The sequence below is a fragment of the Ornithodoros turicata genome, chromosome 5 (genome assembly GCF_037126465.1).
Source record: "Ornithodoros turicata isolate Travis chromosome 5, ASM3712646v1, whole genome shotgun sequence".
Lineage (NCBI taxonomy): Eukaryota > Metazoa > Arthropoda > Arachnida > Ixodida > Argasidae > Ornithodoros > Ornithodoros turicata.
Window position 1 is genome coordinate 56,845,709 of NC_088205.1, and position 12,686 is coordinate 56,858,394.

General features: G+C 47.0%; 1 protein-coding gene across 1 annotated transcript in view; it reads left to right on the forward strand.

The window, feature by feature from the left end:
- The window catches only part of LOC135394488 (ubiquitin-protein ligase E3A-like), a 51,568-nt gene that overhangs the window by 16,373 nt on the left and 22,509 nt on the right, over positions 1-12,686 (forward strand). Inside the window, exon 4 of the mRNA XM_064625248.1 lies at positions 343-495. Coding sequence (XP_064481318.1) covers positions 343-495 — 153 coding nt within the window. The remainder of the gene's footprint in view (positions 1-342; positions 496-12,686) is intronic.

The window sequence follows — 12,686 nt, forward strand, 5'->3', positions numbered from 1 at the left end:
GTAAACGTGTGCGGCTGTGTTTGTGAACGTTTTTTTTTTTTTTTTTTTTTTTCTGGGAAAAAATTGCATACATCAAAACCTTTTGTGCTATTCGGCAAATTGATGCACATACTTTCACCAGCACAGTTGTAGCGAGGGTGATGTAATACAGCCACCATGGTCACATTTGTTTGAGGTCTACTGCAAGAAACATGACACTCTTTTTAATCTAAAGGATACTATCGAAAAGTTGATCTGTGCTCTTTGAACTTGTTGATTTCTGTGCCTTACACAACTGATTATATAAACTTTTACCATTTTCATTCCATGCGCATATTCCGTTACTGACTTACATTGTTCCAGCCCTAGGAGCAACACATCACAAGAAATTACTGTGGATGTGGATGCTGTGAGAGAAACGTACGGTGCTCTTTTCTCCATTCCCGACCACCCATTCTCGGATGCCCTGGTCAATGCTATCTTGATCTTGTGTGAGACACTGGAGATTAGTCTGAAGTAAGTTTCTCTATGTAGTTTGCTCTGCTAGTTAGCAGCAACCAAGTTTTAGTGTCAGCTTTTGAAAGAGATGTGGCACAAACATTTCTATCTGTTCTCGTTCTGCCACCACATATATGTATGCAATGTGCAACATACAGGGTGTTTCAAAAAACGTGTCATTCGGACTTTATAAAAAAACGGGGCGACGGAAAAATATGGGGTAAACGGCATTTGTGTGACAACTGAATTTGCCACCTTGAAAAAATATTTTCATTTCATTTTAATTAAAATAAATTGAATTTCTTTAATTGAACTCCAAAATTTCCCAAGTCAAGCTAACGTTTTTTTTACAGAATTTGAGAGCCCGTATCGAACTTAGTCAGATCCACCAAGAAATCCACTCGATATTGCAAATAGAACTGCCCAAAAAAAGTCCCGAAGTTGAGGCTTCAGAGTTTCGGGTATCCAACAGCGCACCAAATCAGTCGGGAAAAATGCGCGGGGGGCAGGACATGCTCCTGCCCCCATGAAGCTAGAACAGTTTATCGCCGGACCGGCGTGCAGCACAAGACGCGCAGATAACAAGGCAGGTGACATTCCACCATACGTTGATAAGCGGCAAACAAAATGATTCCGCCTCTTTTTTCCCGCCCTGTGTTTTTTCCACCTTCTATCTTTCATGGGGGCAGGAGCATGTCCTCCTCTCCACAAATCTTTGCGTCTGATTTGGTGCACCGTTGAATACCCGAAACTTTGAAGCCTCAATTTCGGGACTTTTTTGGGCAGTTCCATTTGCAATATCGAGCGGATTTCTTAGTGGATCTGACTAAGTTCGCTACGGGCTCTCTAATTCTGTAAAAAAAACGTTAGGTTGACTTGGGAAATTTTGGAGTTCAATTAAAGAAATTCAATTTATTTTAATTAAAATGAAATGAAAATAATTTTTCAAGGTGGCAAATTCAGTTGCCACACAAATGCCGTTTACCCCATATTTTTCCGTCGCCCCGTTTTTTTATAAAGTCCGAATGACACGCTTTTTGAAACACCCTGTATATTTAAATGAACTGCCACTAGAAGGACTTCCTAAATCTCACTCACATACCCATCATGTGAACTGTACTACGGAATTGAGTTGGAAGCAACATTCTAGGATGCTCATATCGCAATTAGTCTCCAAGTGATTTCTCAGACTCCCAAAATTCTGGCTTTTTCATTTTTCGAAGATCATTGGCAACTCTTCATAGAACCAGTGTATTTTCACATCCAGTATTTTGGACTAATTTTTTGAGAAACAGCTCAATTATTTATACCTGTTTTGGCTTAAATGTTTCGGTATGCATATTAGAGCAAAATTTCCATTGCAAATAGTTTACGAATATTTCACTTGCACTGCGAATCGAATCCGAATAATTTATTCAGACGGCGAATCAAATTTGAATAATCAGAAAAATCCCAATTCGAATAATTTCTAATACCTCATGGTGAAATATTTTGTGGTGTTGTGCTCATTCGATGATGTTCTGCTCCAAACTTGTGAGCCTTTCCACCCAGCATAACGTATCGTGAGAGAAGGGTCCCTCTGTGTTGTGTATGGTAGACTGCATTAGTGGGATGAACTGCATTGAGAGTTAGTCAACATGTTCCATGCAGCCTGCTTTGTGTGCATCTCCTCATTTCTGTGTTTACATCGGGAATTTCCTGTACTTTTTTTAGAAACTGCGCATATTTTCATCTGTTACTGAACAGAACTCTGAAAGTTGGGAGTACTTTTAGCGGAACATGCCGTGCCCAGAGTACAGTGTTGACCATGATCTCACAGAAGTTGTAGACTTTAGTGACAGAATATTGTGAACAGTGTAAAGCGGGCTACACCTAACATTCGAGTGTAATGAGGTGAAGCCGACTCGCAGAACAAAGTCGCACAGCAAAAAAAAAAAAAAATGGCGATAACGTGAAGTGGGCTTCACCTAAGTCTTGGATGAAATGAGGCGAAGCGCACTTGCAGAAATGCGATACTGATTCCTCGTTTCAGTACTATTCGAAAAATATTCGAAAATTTCGAACAATGAAATACAGTTGCAAATAACATTCGAATAGCATCAGACGTTCATTTCATATTTGAAATTTCTAATATTTGCAAAGCTCTTGACAGCCAAAGCGCCACGGGAGATGCTCAGAAATGTGCATTGAAGACTCCCGCATTTCGTTCAGTCTCAAGATTGTACCGATTGTCGCACCCTCGAATCTTCCAGAAACTTGGGGACTTGGGCTTTTTTGCTCTCATTTTCCTTTAAAATCTGTACAAACGTATTCCTGAAAAATTAGACAGCCCGTAAGACGTTTTTTACAAAAGGCTGGGTTGGCAGAATCTCAACAAAGGGGTAAGGAGGTGAGAAACGAATCACACATGACCAGACATGGCCGGAGGTCGTGGCAGATCGCATGTTCCATTGCGTCCGTGTTTCTCGAGAAGATATGCTATCGTCCTATTGTCAGTTCAGTCTTGCACAGTAGTTTTGTTTCCTCCGATGATGCTCACCGAACACAAGAAGAAATACCTGCGCGTGTTCTGCAAACGTGCCAAGTGCCTTTTCACGGGTTTTCTGGTTGAGCACAACCTGCCGCAGAGCGTAAGCGACCACGTGTGACCACTGTTCCAGAAGATGTTCCCAAAATGTGACGAAGCGAAGCGCTGCAGGCGTGGACAGACAAAGACCAGTGCAATCATCGGTCAAATGACTGCGTCTGTGAGAAATGCAATGCAATGCAATGCTGTGAGAAATGCAGAGTTGCTGACACATCTCTGCAATTGCGGTCAAGCAACAATAGTTGCCTCATACTCCCCCCTCCATGTCGTGCTGCGGGCAATCTCCCAAATGTGGAGTTCGTCAGGTTGGCAGATATGCACAAGCAAAACACTATTCTTATCAATTGAATCAGTGCTCGCAGTGCTGGACTGCTAGTAGATTTGGCAGAAAATTGCATAAAAGAGAAAATCTCTATCTCACCAGCTTCAATCCATTTAGGTACTCCATGAGCATTATTTTGAACCAATAAATCTTTCCTTGTCCTTAGCTGCTGTAGCAATACATGGAACAGTACTTGGACCTTGTACCTCTATCAGGGCTTTGCTCTGAAATGACACTGAACCATGCAGGCCTCGTAGAATTGTCAGAAAGTTAAAGTTTCGTAGAACCTTTCGGACGCCATGGTCGGTCCGACCTTGTGACGTCCATGGTTAGAAGCAGAGATGCACTGTGTGAAAAATGTAACCAAGTTACTAACAAATAGGTAGGCAAACAAGCTGAGGTGAGCTCCATCCAGGGACAAACACAACACATAGGGCCTGAGGAGGGTAACATATCCTTGAGTCCGAGGAAGGTAAATGGAGAGACGAACACGCGACGAAGTGGACAAGACGTTGCGTGTTCGTCTCCCCGTCTACCTCCCTGAGACTCAAGCATATGTTACCCTCATCAAGTTCACACCAGCTTGCTTGCCTCCTCTTGCGATGTTCTTCAACGTACAGCCTCCAAGAGCCTGAGGGACAAAGTCAACAAGTAATTTGCACTAGCACACATTGACTTTTTTTGTGAATTACTTGTTGAATTATTTGACACTAACGAACTTATAAGTTATAAAAATGAACTTGAAGTTGCCATGTTACATTGTAAAAGCAAACGAGTTACTCTCAAGTTACTTGCTAGACAGCATGTGTTCTTTAGTTCTTTTAACTTTGTGTAATTACTAGTTCAGACCTTGATGTTAGAATGGGTTGCACCAGACATTTTTTAATAGTTTTGTTGATGCATCAGAAGTATACCAATCATGTGTATCATCAAAAAAGTGGTATCTTCATGTGCTTCCTTAGCTTGGTGTTTGGTGATTTTGGCGGCACCATAAAATTCTTCAGTGGAGATCAAAGCAGGCATGGAATTTTAGGTTTGATGGGTTACCGTTCTCTAAACATACAGTAGACCCTCGTTAGTTAAAACCTCGAGGGACCACAGATTCTTGTTCGAAATATTGAAAGTTTGACTTAGCAATATTTTGCCTGCATGTATATGCTGCATGACAAAATTATAGTTCCTTATGTATGAATCTGCATATATAAAGCACATTTTTTCCATGTTGCCCCCACTAAACACGTCTATTGCAGTATCATCGACATCCCCACTTGAAATTGAGGACAATATTCCAGTATTTCCGATGCTCAAAGATAATTGTAATCAAAGACACGCGTATTGGAAAATTAGCTTTTGCAACAAGTCTGAAGCAAAGCAGTCGTTTGGTTTCAGTCGCACGCAAATAAGCTCAGCCTTCCTGCATGCGCGCTCTGCACTTCTGCGCCACTGGACGTGGAAATACATTTGGTTCTATGAGGCATTTGACGTTGCAAACAGTTTTGTCAAAAAAATTGTAAAGTACGAATTATCAGTTGGTGACTGTATTTCCCCAGCAGTGAAGACATTATGTGCGGCACATTTGAAGTAACTCGCTTTCAGGAAGCGTGCAGCAGCGGACGATGTCTGTGTATGGGCAACCCAAGCACCTAAAGTTTTGTTTTGTGCACACGTTTTGTGCTTGCACGATTGGCACATGGTTCACGATGCCACATGAAATGGCATAACCAATCAAAAACAGGAGCCGCTTGGCTCTTCACAAGCTTCGTTTTGTCGCTTCCTGCGTGCAGAAACACTTTAGGAGAGTTTGAATTACGCGAAGGTCAAATGAAGGAGCTTATCATTGCGTTTAAAATATAGCGGGCCAAACAAAAATTCGAAATATGTTTGAATTCACCAAAAGTACGAAATATCGGGGTCTGGATTAATGGGAGTCTACTGTATTTCGTAGAACCATGCCAAGTGTGACATCGTAGCTACAGAGTGCTTCTCACCATTAGAAATGGACAACTTGTCGCTATGATGAGTGCCACCGGAGTGTCAGAGTGCAGGGCCAAAACTGAATTTGTAGCCTTCGTAGCTTTGATAGTACAAGAACGAAGCAGCGGATGTGGAGGCACAGTGCACCTGCAAAGGATGCGCAAGTTACCCCAACACTCTGTAATACAAAGTGTTTTTAATTTATGATATCTATAGTTGAAACATATGCTCTGATAGGTAAGGGAAAACACCACAATAGATTCAAAAACTGTGGGTAGCATTTATTTATTCATTTATTTGAAAGATACTGCCGGCCATCTCTTGATGGCCATGGCAGATGAGGTGAGTACACTGCATACAACACATACAACATACGGCTATACACAGTGCAAAATGTCAAGTGTTAAACATCTGAAGTCAAGAAAGAAAGTTAGCCTACAAGACCTTGTAAAAACCGGGTTGGTGATGAAATTTGTGTAAGACAAGAGGGCAATTTGTTCCATTCTCGTACAGTACGAGGAAAAAAAAAGAAAATTTAAACACCTCTTTATTGCAACGAAACTCACGGATTAATTTACTATGTTTCAGTCTTGTGGATCGGCTCGAATTGTAAGTTAAGTAATCGCAGAACTTGAGCCCATTAGTACCGCTAACTATATCGTGCAAAAGCTTGAGGCGCCGAATTTTCCTTCGTTGAGCCAAAGCTGAGCCACTTGAGCCAATTTAAAGGGACCGTCGCATCCGTCTCGGTCGACTCCAAAACTATAGTGCCATTTTACTCCGCGTTCATCACTGACAGTGACGCCGAAAAAATGGGACGCGAATTGGTGAACTTGTTCCTGTGCAGTTTGATGTAATGCATGGCAAGAGCAGACGACAGATATTGAGAGTATTCTGGAACTCCTTCTCTGGAAATCAGAGAAAACATCACTCGGACAAGGCCAATCTGTGAGTTCCCTTTGGCACGGGCAAGTCCAGTGTGGGACTGGAAGGCCCTTGTTAGGCTGGGAGGCCAACCGGCAGGCGGGAGGGACAGTGTCTGCTGGTCGCGGAGAGACTGCGATCGGCTTGTGGAATGCTGTTTTTGGTTAGCATCGGACATGTTTGTACAGCCAGGAGTGTAACACCATGTTCCACGCAACATGGCTGAGTCAGAACTCACACTGGTGAGCAAAAGTAGGCGTATTTACAGAGGTCTTTTCACGTAGTATGTTGTGATACGAACGCGAAGCAGGTGACCTCGGAGACAATCGCCTTGTGTGCCTGGCTGGCATCGTCATGGTGTTACTACCGCTGGGGCTTCCTTAACTGCACAGGGAGTGTGAAGCTTTGAAACTCGTTTATTGAATATGTAAGTGTAAGCTGTCTTCCGAAGAAAAACTTGGCCAAGTTGACCGTGACACGGTGATGAGCATTACCGTATCCGTCTCATACACACGTTTCCGGATGCAATATTCCCTTTAAAAACAGGTTCTGGGGAAATTGAGTTGTATTGTAGCAAGGAATTTTTTTTTTCAGTACTTGTCGTGCCCTGTGTAGGGTTATATGGCAGGAGTGTTCTTTTCATTGCATATTTACTTCAAAGCTTTGGACCATGGGTTCTCAAACTTTCATTATCGATAACCCTTCAACAACTTTAGAAAAGTAGCAAGGAACCTACCAACACAGAGTGAGACTGGGATATAACCATCGTAAGCAACTCTAAAGTAGGTTGCCTCGGAAAGGAGACAAGCACGCATGTCTACTGATGAGGAAGAGAGGAGGTGAAAGCGCACAACTTCACCCTCCCCTATGACCATATAAAGTCCCCAAATCTGCACAGAGAACATTGAGCTTTTGAACAAGATATTGTCATGCTGCCATCTGTTGTTTCGGGCCGTGCTAGCATTGTCCTGGCTCACGTACTTGTGGCGAGTCAAGCCACGGGAGTTCTGATGACGTGACGGGATGCAAGCGATGAGCTGCTCACAGAACCCAGAGAGAATGCAGTTTGTGAATCTATGCTTTAGGCTGTTTATATGGGACAGTAGAACCTCTGTATGGTGAACATGCACATAGTAAAAGTGTGCATACAGTGAAGTAACCCCAGAGCCCAATGTTTTGAAACCCCAACCGTGACCTACTGAGATAGTGAAGTTTTTAGTGGTCCAACCTACTTCACTTTAAAGAGGTTTTGCTATATTTAGCAACTTTCGTAGGAATTCATCAATGTGCTAAGGCAGCACAGATTATTTAGTTGGCCTTACTACAGTAAAACCTCCAAAGTCGGACACCTCCCTACCTCGGACAACTCCCCATGTCGAACAAGATTTCATTGCACAGGCAGGCTCCCATTGAAACTACATGGGGACGAAATTCTCTATGTCGGACACCTCCCTTTCCCGGAAGTAGGACAGGGTTTTCCCTGCTAAGTCGGACAAAACCCTGGCCAAATTACCTCAATCTCGGCCCATCTTTGCACCAAAGACTCAAAATGAGCCAGTGGCCCTTGACTTTCGCCCCTTTTTTCCCCTATACTGGTCTCAGCATTTTGTTGCTTTAGTTTTTCGAGTCCAAAAACAAGTGCTGTCAGTCCACATTGTAATTCTTTGCGTGAGCACTTGTCTTCGGTTTGTGTAGAGCCTTTGAACGCGCACTGCACCAAAGCAATGAAAAGCGGGCTGACGCTTCAGAGACATGTCCTCGCTGCTCGAAAAGCTCCAGAGGTAATGCCATTGAGTGGAATCTGAACGGAATTGAATCTACCAAAATCAGTAATAATTATCAGTGAAGAATGGGTAGAGGTACCACTACCACCAGGTACCACGAAGGACCATAAATTGAAGAAGGGGACATTTCTGGCAACACAGCTGTGATCTTTTCCATTTTTTGTTTCCCTCATATTCTGTAACTCGGACTCCTCTATAAGTGGGACACGCTTCGGCTGCACCGCGGGTGTCCAACATAGGAAGGTTTCACTGTACTTGACAGCCTTGCTCGGGTGTTTCAAGTCAGTGGCAAATAGCTAGCGTACCTCATGTAAGTAATAGTTATAGCAAGGAAATTGGGGTAACTCTCCCAATAGTAGACAAACAGAAGTCATTGGATGTAGCCTGCCTCATTATGCGAACATAAGAAAGAAGCAGCATGTAAGGGAATGTGTGACAAGGGTGAATGCTTTTTGTATCTGTTGTTGGATGTGAACGTGCCTTCTGCTAGCGGAATGTTCTTCTATCCGCTGCCTTACTAATCTTTTCCCTACACCATACAGGTGTGGCGAGAAAGAGGAAGTGAGCTCAAGGCTCGCGGCCGAATTAAAATCACGATCAGCTCCGTAGCTGATCTCGTCGCATCTAGACGTCTTTGTTCTGTCCTCCATAGTGGTGACCCGGACGTTCTTCACCATGGACGACAATGCACCAGCCCCTCTTCTGTCGCACTTCGCGATCAAGTTACCACAATTCATCCGCCCTCGGCCTGATCTGTGGTTTAGCCAGGCAGAATGCCAGTTCACATTGGGCCACATCACATCACCAACAACAAAGTTTCATCACGTGATGTCAGTGCTACCCGAGGACGTACTGATCGAGGTCGCAGACATCCTAAGCTCCCCTCCTTCCGATGACCCCTACGAGGCCTTGAAAAACGCTATCATTAGCAGAGCCTCTCCGTCGGACCGGGAATGTCTGCGCGAGCTGACATCGAATGAACCGTTAGGGGACCGCAAACCCTCCCAACTACTCCGCAGACTACGGTACCTGCTCAGTGGCCCCCCGCCGCTCCTCGACACCAGGATTCTTCGCGAAATGTTTCTGTCGAAGCTTCCACCTTCGGTCCAGATGGTCCTCTCCGCCTCCGAAGATACCACCATTGAGGCGTTGGCAGAGCGTGCGGACAAACTCATGGAGCTAGGGCGAAGCAACGATTTTGCAACTGGTATCTCTGCGCTCCAGTCACCCAGCAACGACCCCGGTGCTTCCTGTCAGGCGGCAGTCTCTGTGAGTGGCCAGGCAGACTTCGCGTCTCTACGTCAGCAGGTGCGCCGACTTGTGGACATTATGGAGGACTTTCGTTTCGGCAACCTTCCACGCAGCCGCTCCTTCTCTCCTCGCCCTCCGAGCCGTTCCCGCCCGCGCCGTAACAGCAGCCCGAACCGTGCAAATTCCGAGCTTGCCCAATCGCCCCCACCTCGACGCCTCTGCTGGTACCATAGCCGTTTTCGCCATCGCGCAAGGCGCTGTGAGGCACCCTGCGACTGGCAGGAAAACTTCCGCGGGGATCGCTAGCGGCGACGAGCGATTCCCATCACCATCGGCAAGAATGTCGCCTATTCTATGTCAGGAATCGGATCGGAAGGCAGCAGTTTTTAGTAGATACCGGGGCAGAAGTTAGCGTCCTCCCCGCCTCTGTTGCCGACCGCAAGCGACGGCCACTTATGTACCTTTGGGCAGTAAATGGATCACGTATTCCAGTTTACTACCGGCGCTCCTTGACCCTTGATTTTGGTTTCAGAAGAGTATTTCACTGGGTTTTTCTTGTTGCCGACACAACGCACAGCGTTCTGGGCAGTGACTTCCTGGCGCATCACAACATATTGGTTGACGTCAGCCAGCGAAGGCTTCTTGACGCTCTTACAGGCCTTAGCATCAACGGAGTGACCACAAGCCTTCCTTCAATGGGTTTCGCCACTCTCCTTCCGGAAGATGAGACCTATGCCGCGATCCTCAAGGAATTTCCGTCCCTAACGTCGCAGTGTGACTGGACCCAGCCCGTCAAACACCCCGTAGTCCACCGCATATCCACATCCGGTCAGCCAGTTTTCGCTAAGGCCAGACGGCTGAGTCCCGAAAAGCTGGCAATTGCACGCCAAGAATTCGATCATATGTTAGCCGTCGGAATCGTTCGCCCATCAGCCAGCACTTGGTCATCGCCACTCCACATGGTTCCTAAGAAAACTGGCGACTGGAGGCCATGTGGAGACTACCGTGCACTTAACTTGGCAACCGTTCCCGACCGCTATCCATTACCCAACATATCGGATTTCACAGCGAGTCTATCAGGAGCCCAGATGTTCTCAAAGATTGACCTCACAAAGGCATACTACCAGATACCCATGGCAGAAGAGGACATCCCCAAAACCGCAATCGTGACTCCTTTCGGCCTATTCGAGTTTCTCCGAATGCCCTTTGGACTGCGAAACGCAGCCCAATCGTTCCAACGCTTCATGGATAATATCACAAGGGGCCTGCCCTTCGTTTTTGCTTACCTTGACGACCTCCTTGTGGCCAGTACCTCCCGTGAAGAACACACACATCATCTCCGTACGTTATTCCACCGCCTTGCCGACCACGGCCTTCTTATCAACGCCGACAAATGCGAATTTGGAGTCCCCGCGCTCGAATTTCTGGGTCATCGGGTCGATGCCAGCAGGATTACACCACTCGCGAGCAAAGTCACTAAAGTACAGGAGTTTCCCCTCCCAACATCAAGTACGCAACTCCGACGATTTATTGGCATGGTAAACTTCTACCGGCGTTTTGTCCCCCATTGTGCGACAATCCTCCGTCCACTCGAGGAGCTCCTTAAGAATGCCCGCAGTAAGTCTTCGGGTCTCGTTTGGTCACCGGAGCAAACCGACGCGTTTAACCAAGCGAAACGTGCCTTAGCATCAGCAACAACGTTATTCCATCCTGTCTGCGAAGCTCCCACGTCTGTAATGGTGGACGCCTCCGGTCAGGCACTTGGAGCGGTCCTGCAGCAGCACGTCGGTGGCCATTGGCATCCACTAGCTTTCTTTTCCAAGAAACTCTCACCAGCAGAAGAAAAATACAGCACGTTCGGTCGTGAGCTTCTGGCTGCATTCGCCGCAGTGAAAAACTTCCGATATTTCTTGGAAGACAAGCAATTCATCGTTTACACTGATCACAAGCCACTCGTATACGCCTATCAATCCGGCAGTAGCCGCTACTCCCCTCGAGAAATCCGTCAGCTCGCTTTCTTGGCAGAGTTCAACGCAACATTCGAGCATGTCAAGGGCGCTGACAACATCCCCGCCGATACCCTTAGCCGCATATCCTCCATTCACCACAACCCAATTAGCCTCGAGGAGATCGCACAGCGTCAGCACGACGATCAGGAGCTGCAGCACCTTCTCTCTGGACGTTCTTCCCTCACCCTACACGAAGTACGCTATCACGGAATTTCGGAGCCTATTTTCTGTGATACATCTACGGGTTCGGAGCGACCATTCGTTCCTAGGAGCCTCCGGCGCCCAATCTTTGCAGCCCTCCACGGGCTTTCCCATCCGGGTATCAAGGCTACGCAGCGCCTCGTCAGCGCCCGTTACGTCTGGCCGTCCATGAACACTGACATTCGCGTGTGGACAAGGTGCTGCGCGTCTTGTCAGCGAGCCAAGGTGCACAGACACACTGTTCCCCCCTTGTCCACATACCCATTGCCAACTACGCGTTTCGACCAGGTCCACATCGATATCATCGGGCCGCTTCCTCCTTCGAACAACCATCGTTACCTTTTGACATGCATCGACAGGTACACGCGCTGGCCTGAGGCAGCCCCGATGCAGGACATTACCGCCGACACCGTCGCCCGCACTTTTGTCTCAACATGGATCGCCCGCTTTGGTACCCCTTCCCAAATCATAACCGACAGGGGAAAACAGTTCGAATCTCGCCTTTTCACGGCCTTGACGAAGCTCCTGGGTACCAACCGCTGCCGTACGACCGCGTATCACCCGGCAGCTAACGGGCTCGTAGAACGTTTTCATCGGCACCTCAAAGCAGCCATCATGGCGCGAGAGGACCCATCTCGGTGGCACGACTCCCTTCCCCTCGTCCTTCTCGGGATCCGGTCCGCTTGGAAAGAAGATCTCGGGTGCGCGGCTGCTGAGCTCGTTTACGGTACGACTCTTCGCCTTCCGGCCCAGTTTTTCGACAGCCCCTCGCAGGTTCCCGTCGACCCTTCGGTGTACTTGTCCCGCCTCCGTGAGCAGTTCTCAAGGATGCGTCCGACTCCAACACGTGCTCAGCAACCCGGAACAACTTTCGTGTCCCCGCACCTCCGCTCCGCTTCGAAAGTTTTCGTTCGCACGGATGCGGTCCGCAAGTCTCTCCAACCTCCATATTCGGGCCCTTACACCGTCCTGAAGCACGGGCCCAAGCACTTCACCATCGACTTCAACGGGAGACCAGACACCGTATCGATCGAGCGGCTCAAACCTGCTTTTACCGAAGCCGACGTCTCGGCCTCCAGTTTCACATTTGAAGACCACGAGTGACTCCGTCCCTTCTAAGGGGGGGAAGCCTTTGTGGCGAGAAAGAGGAAGTGAGC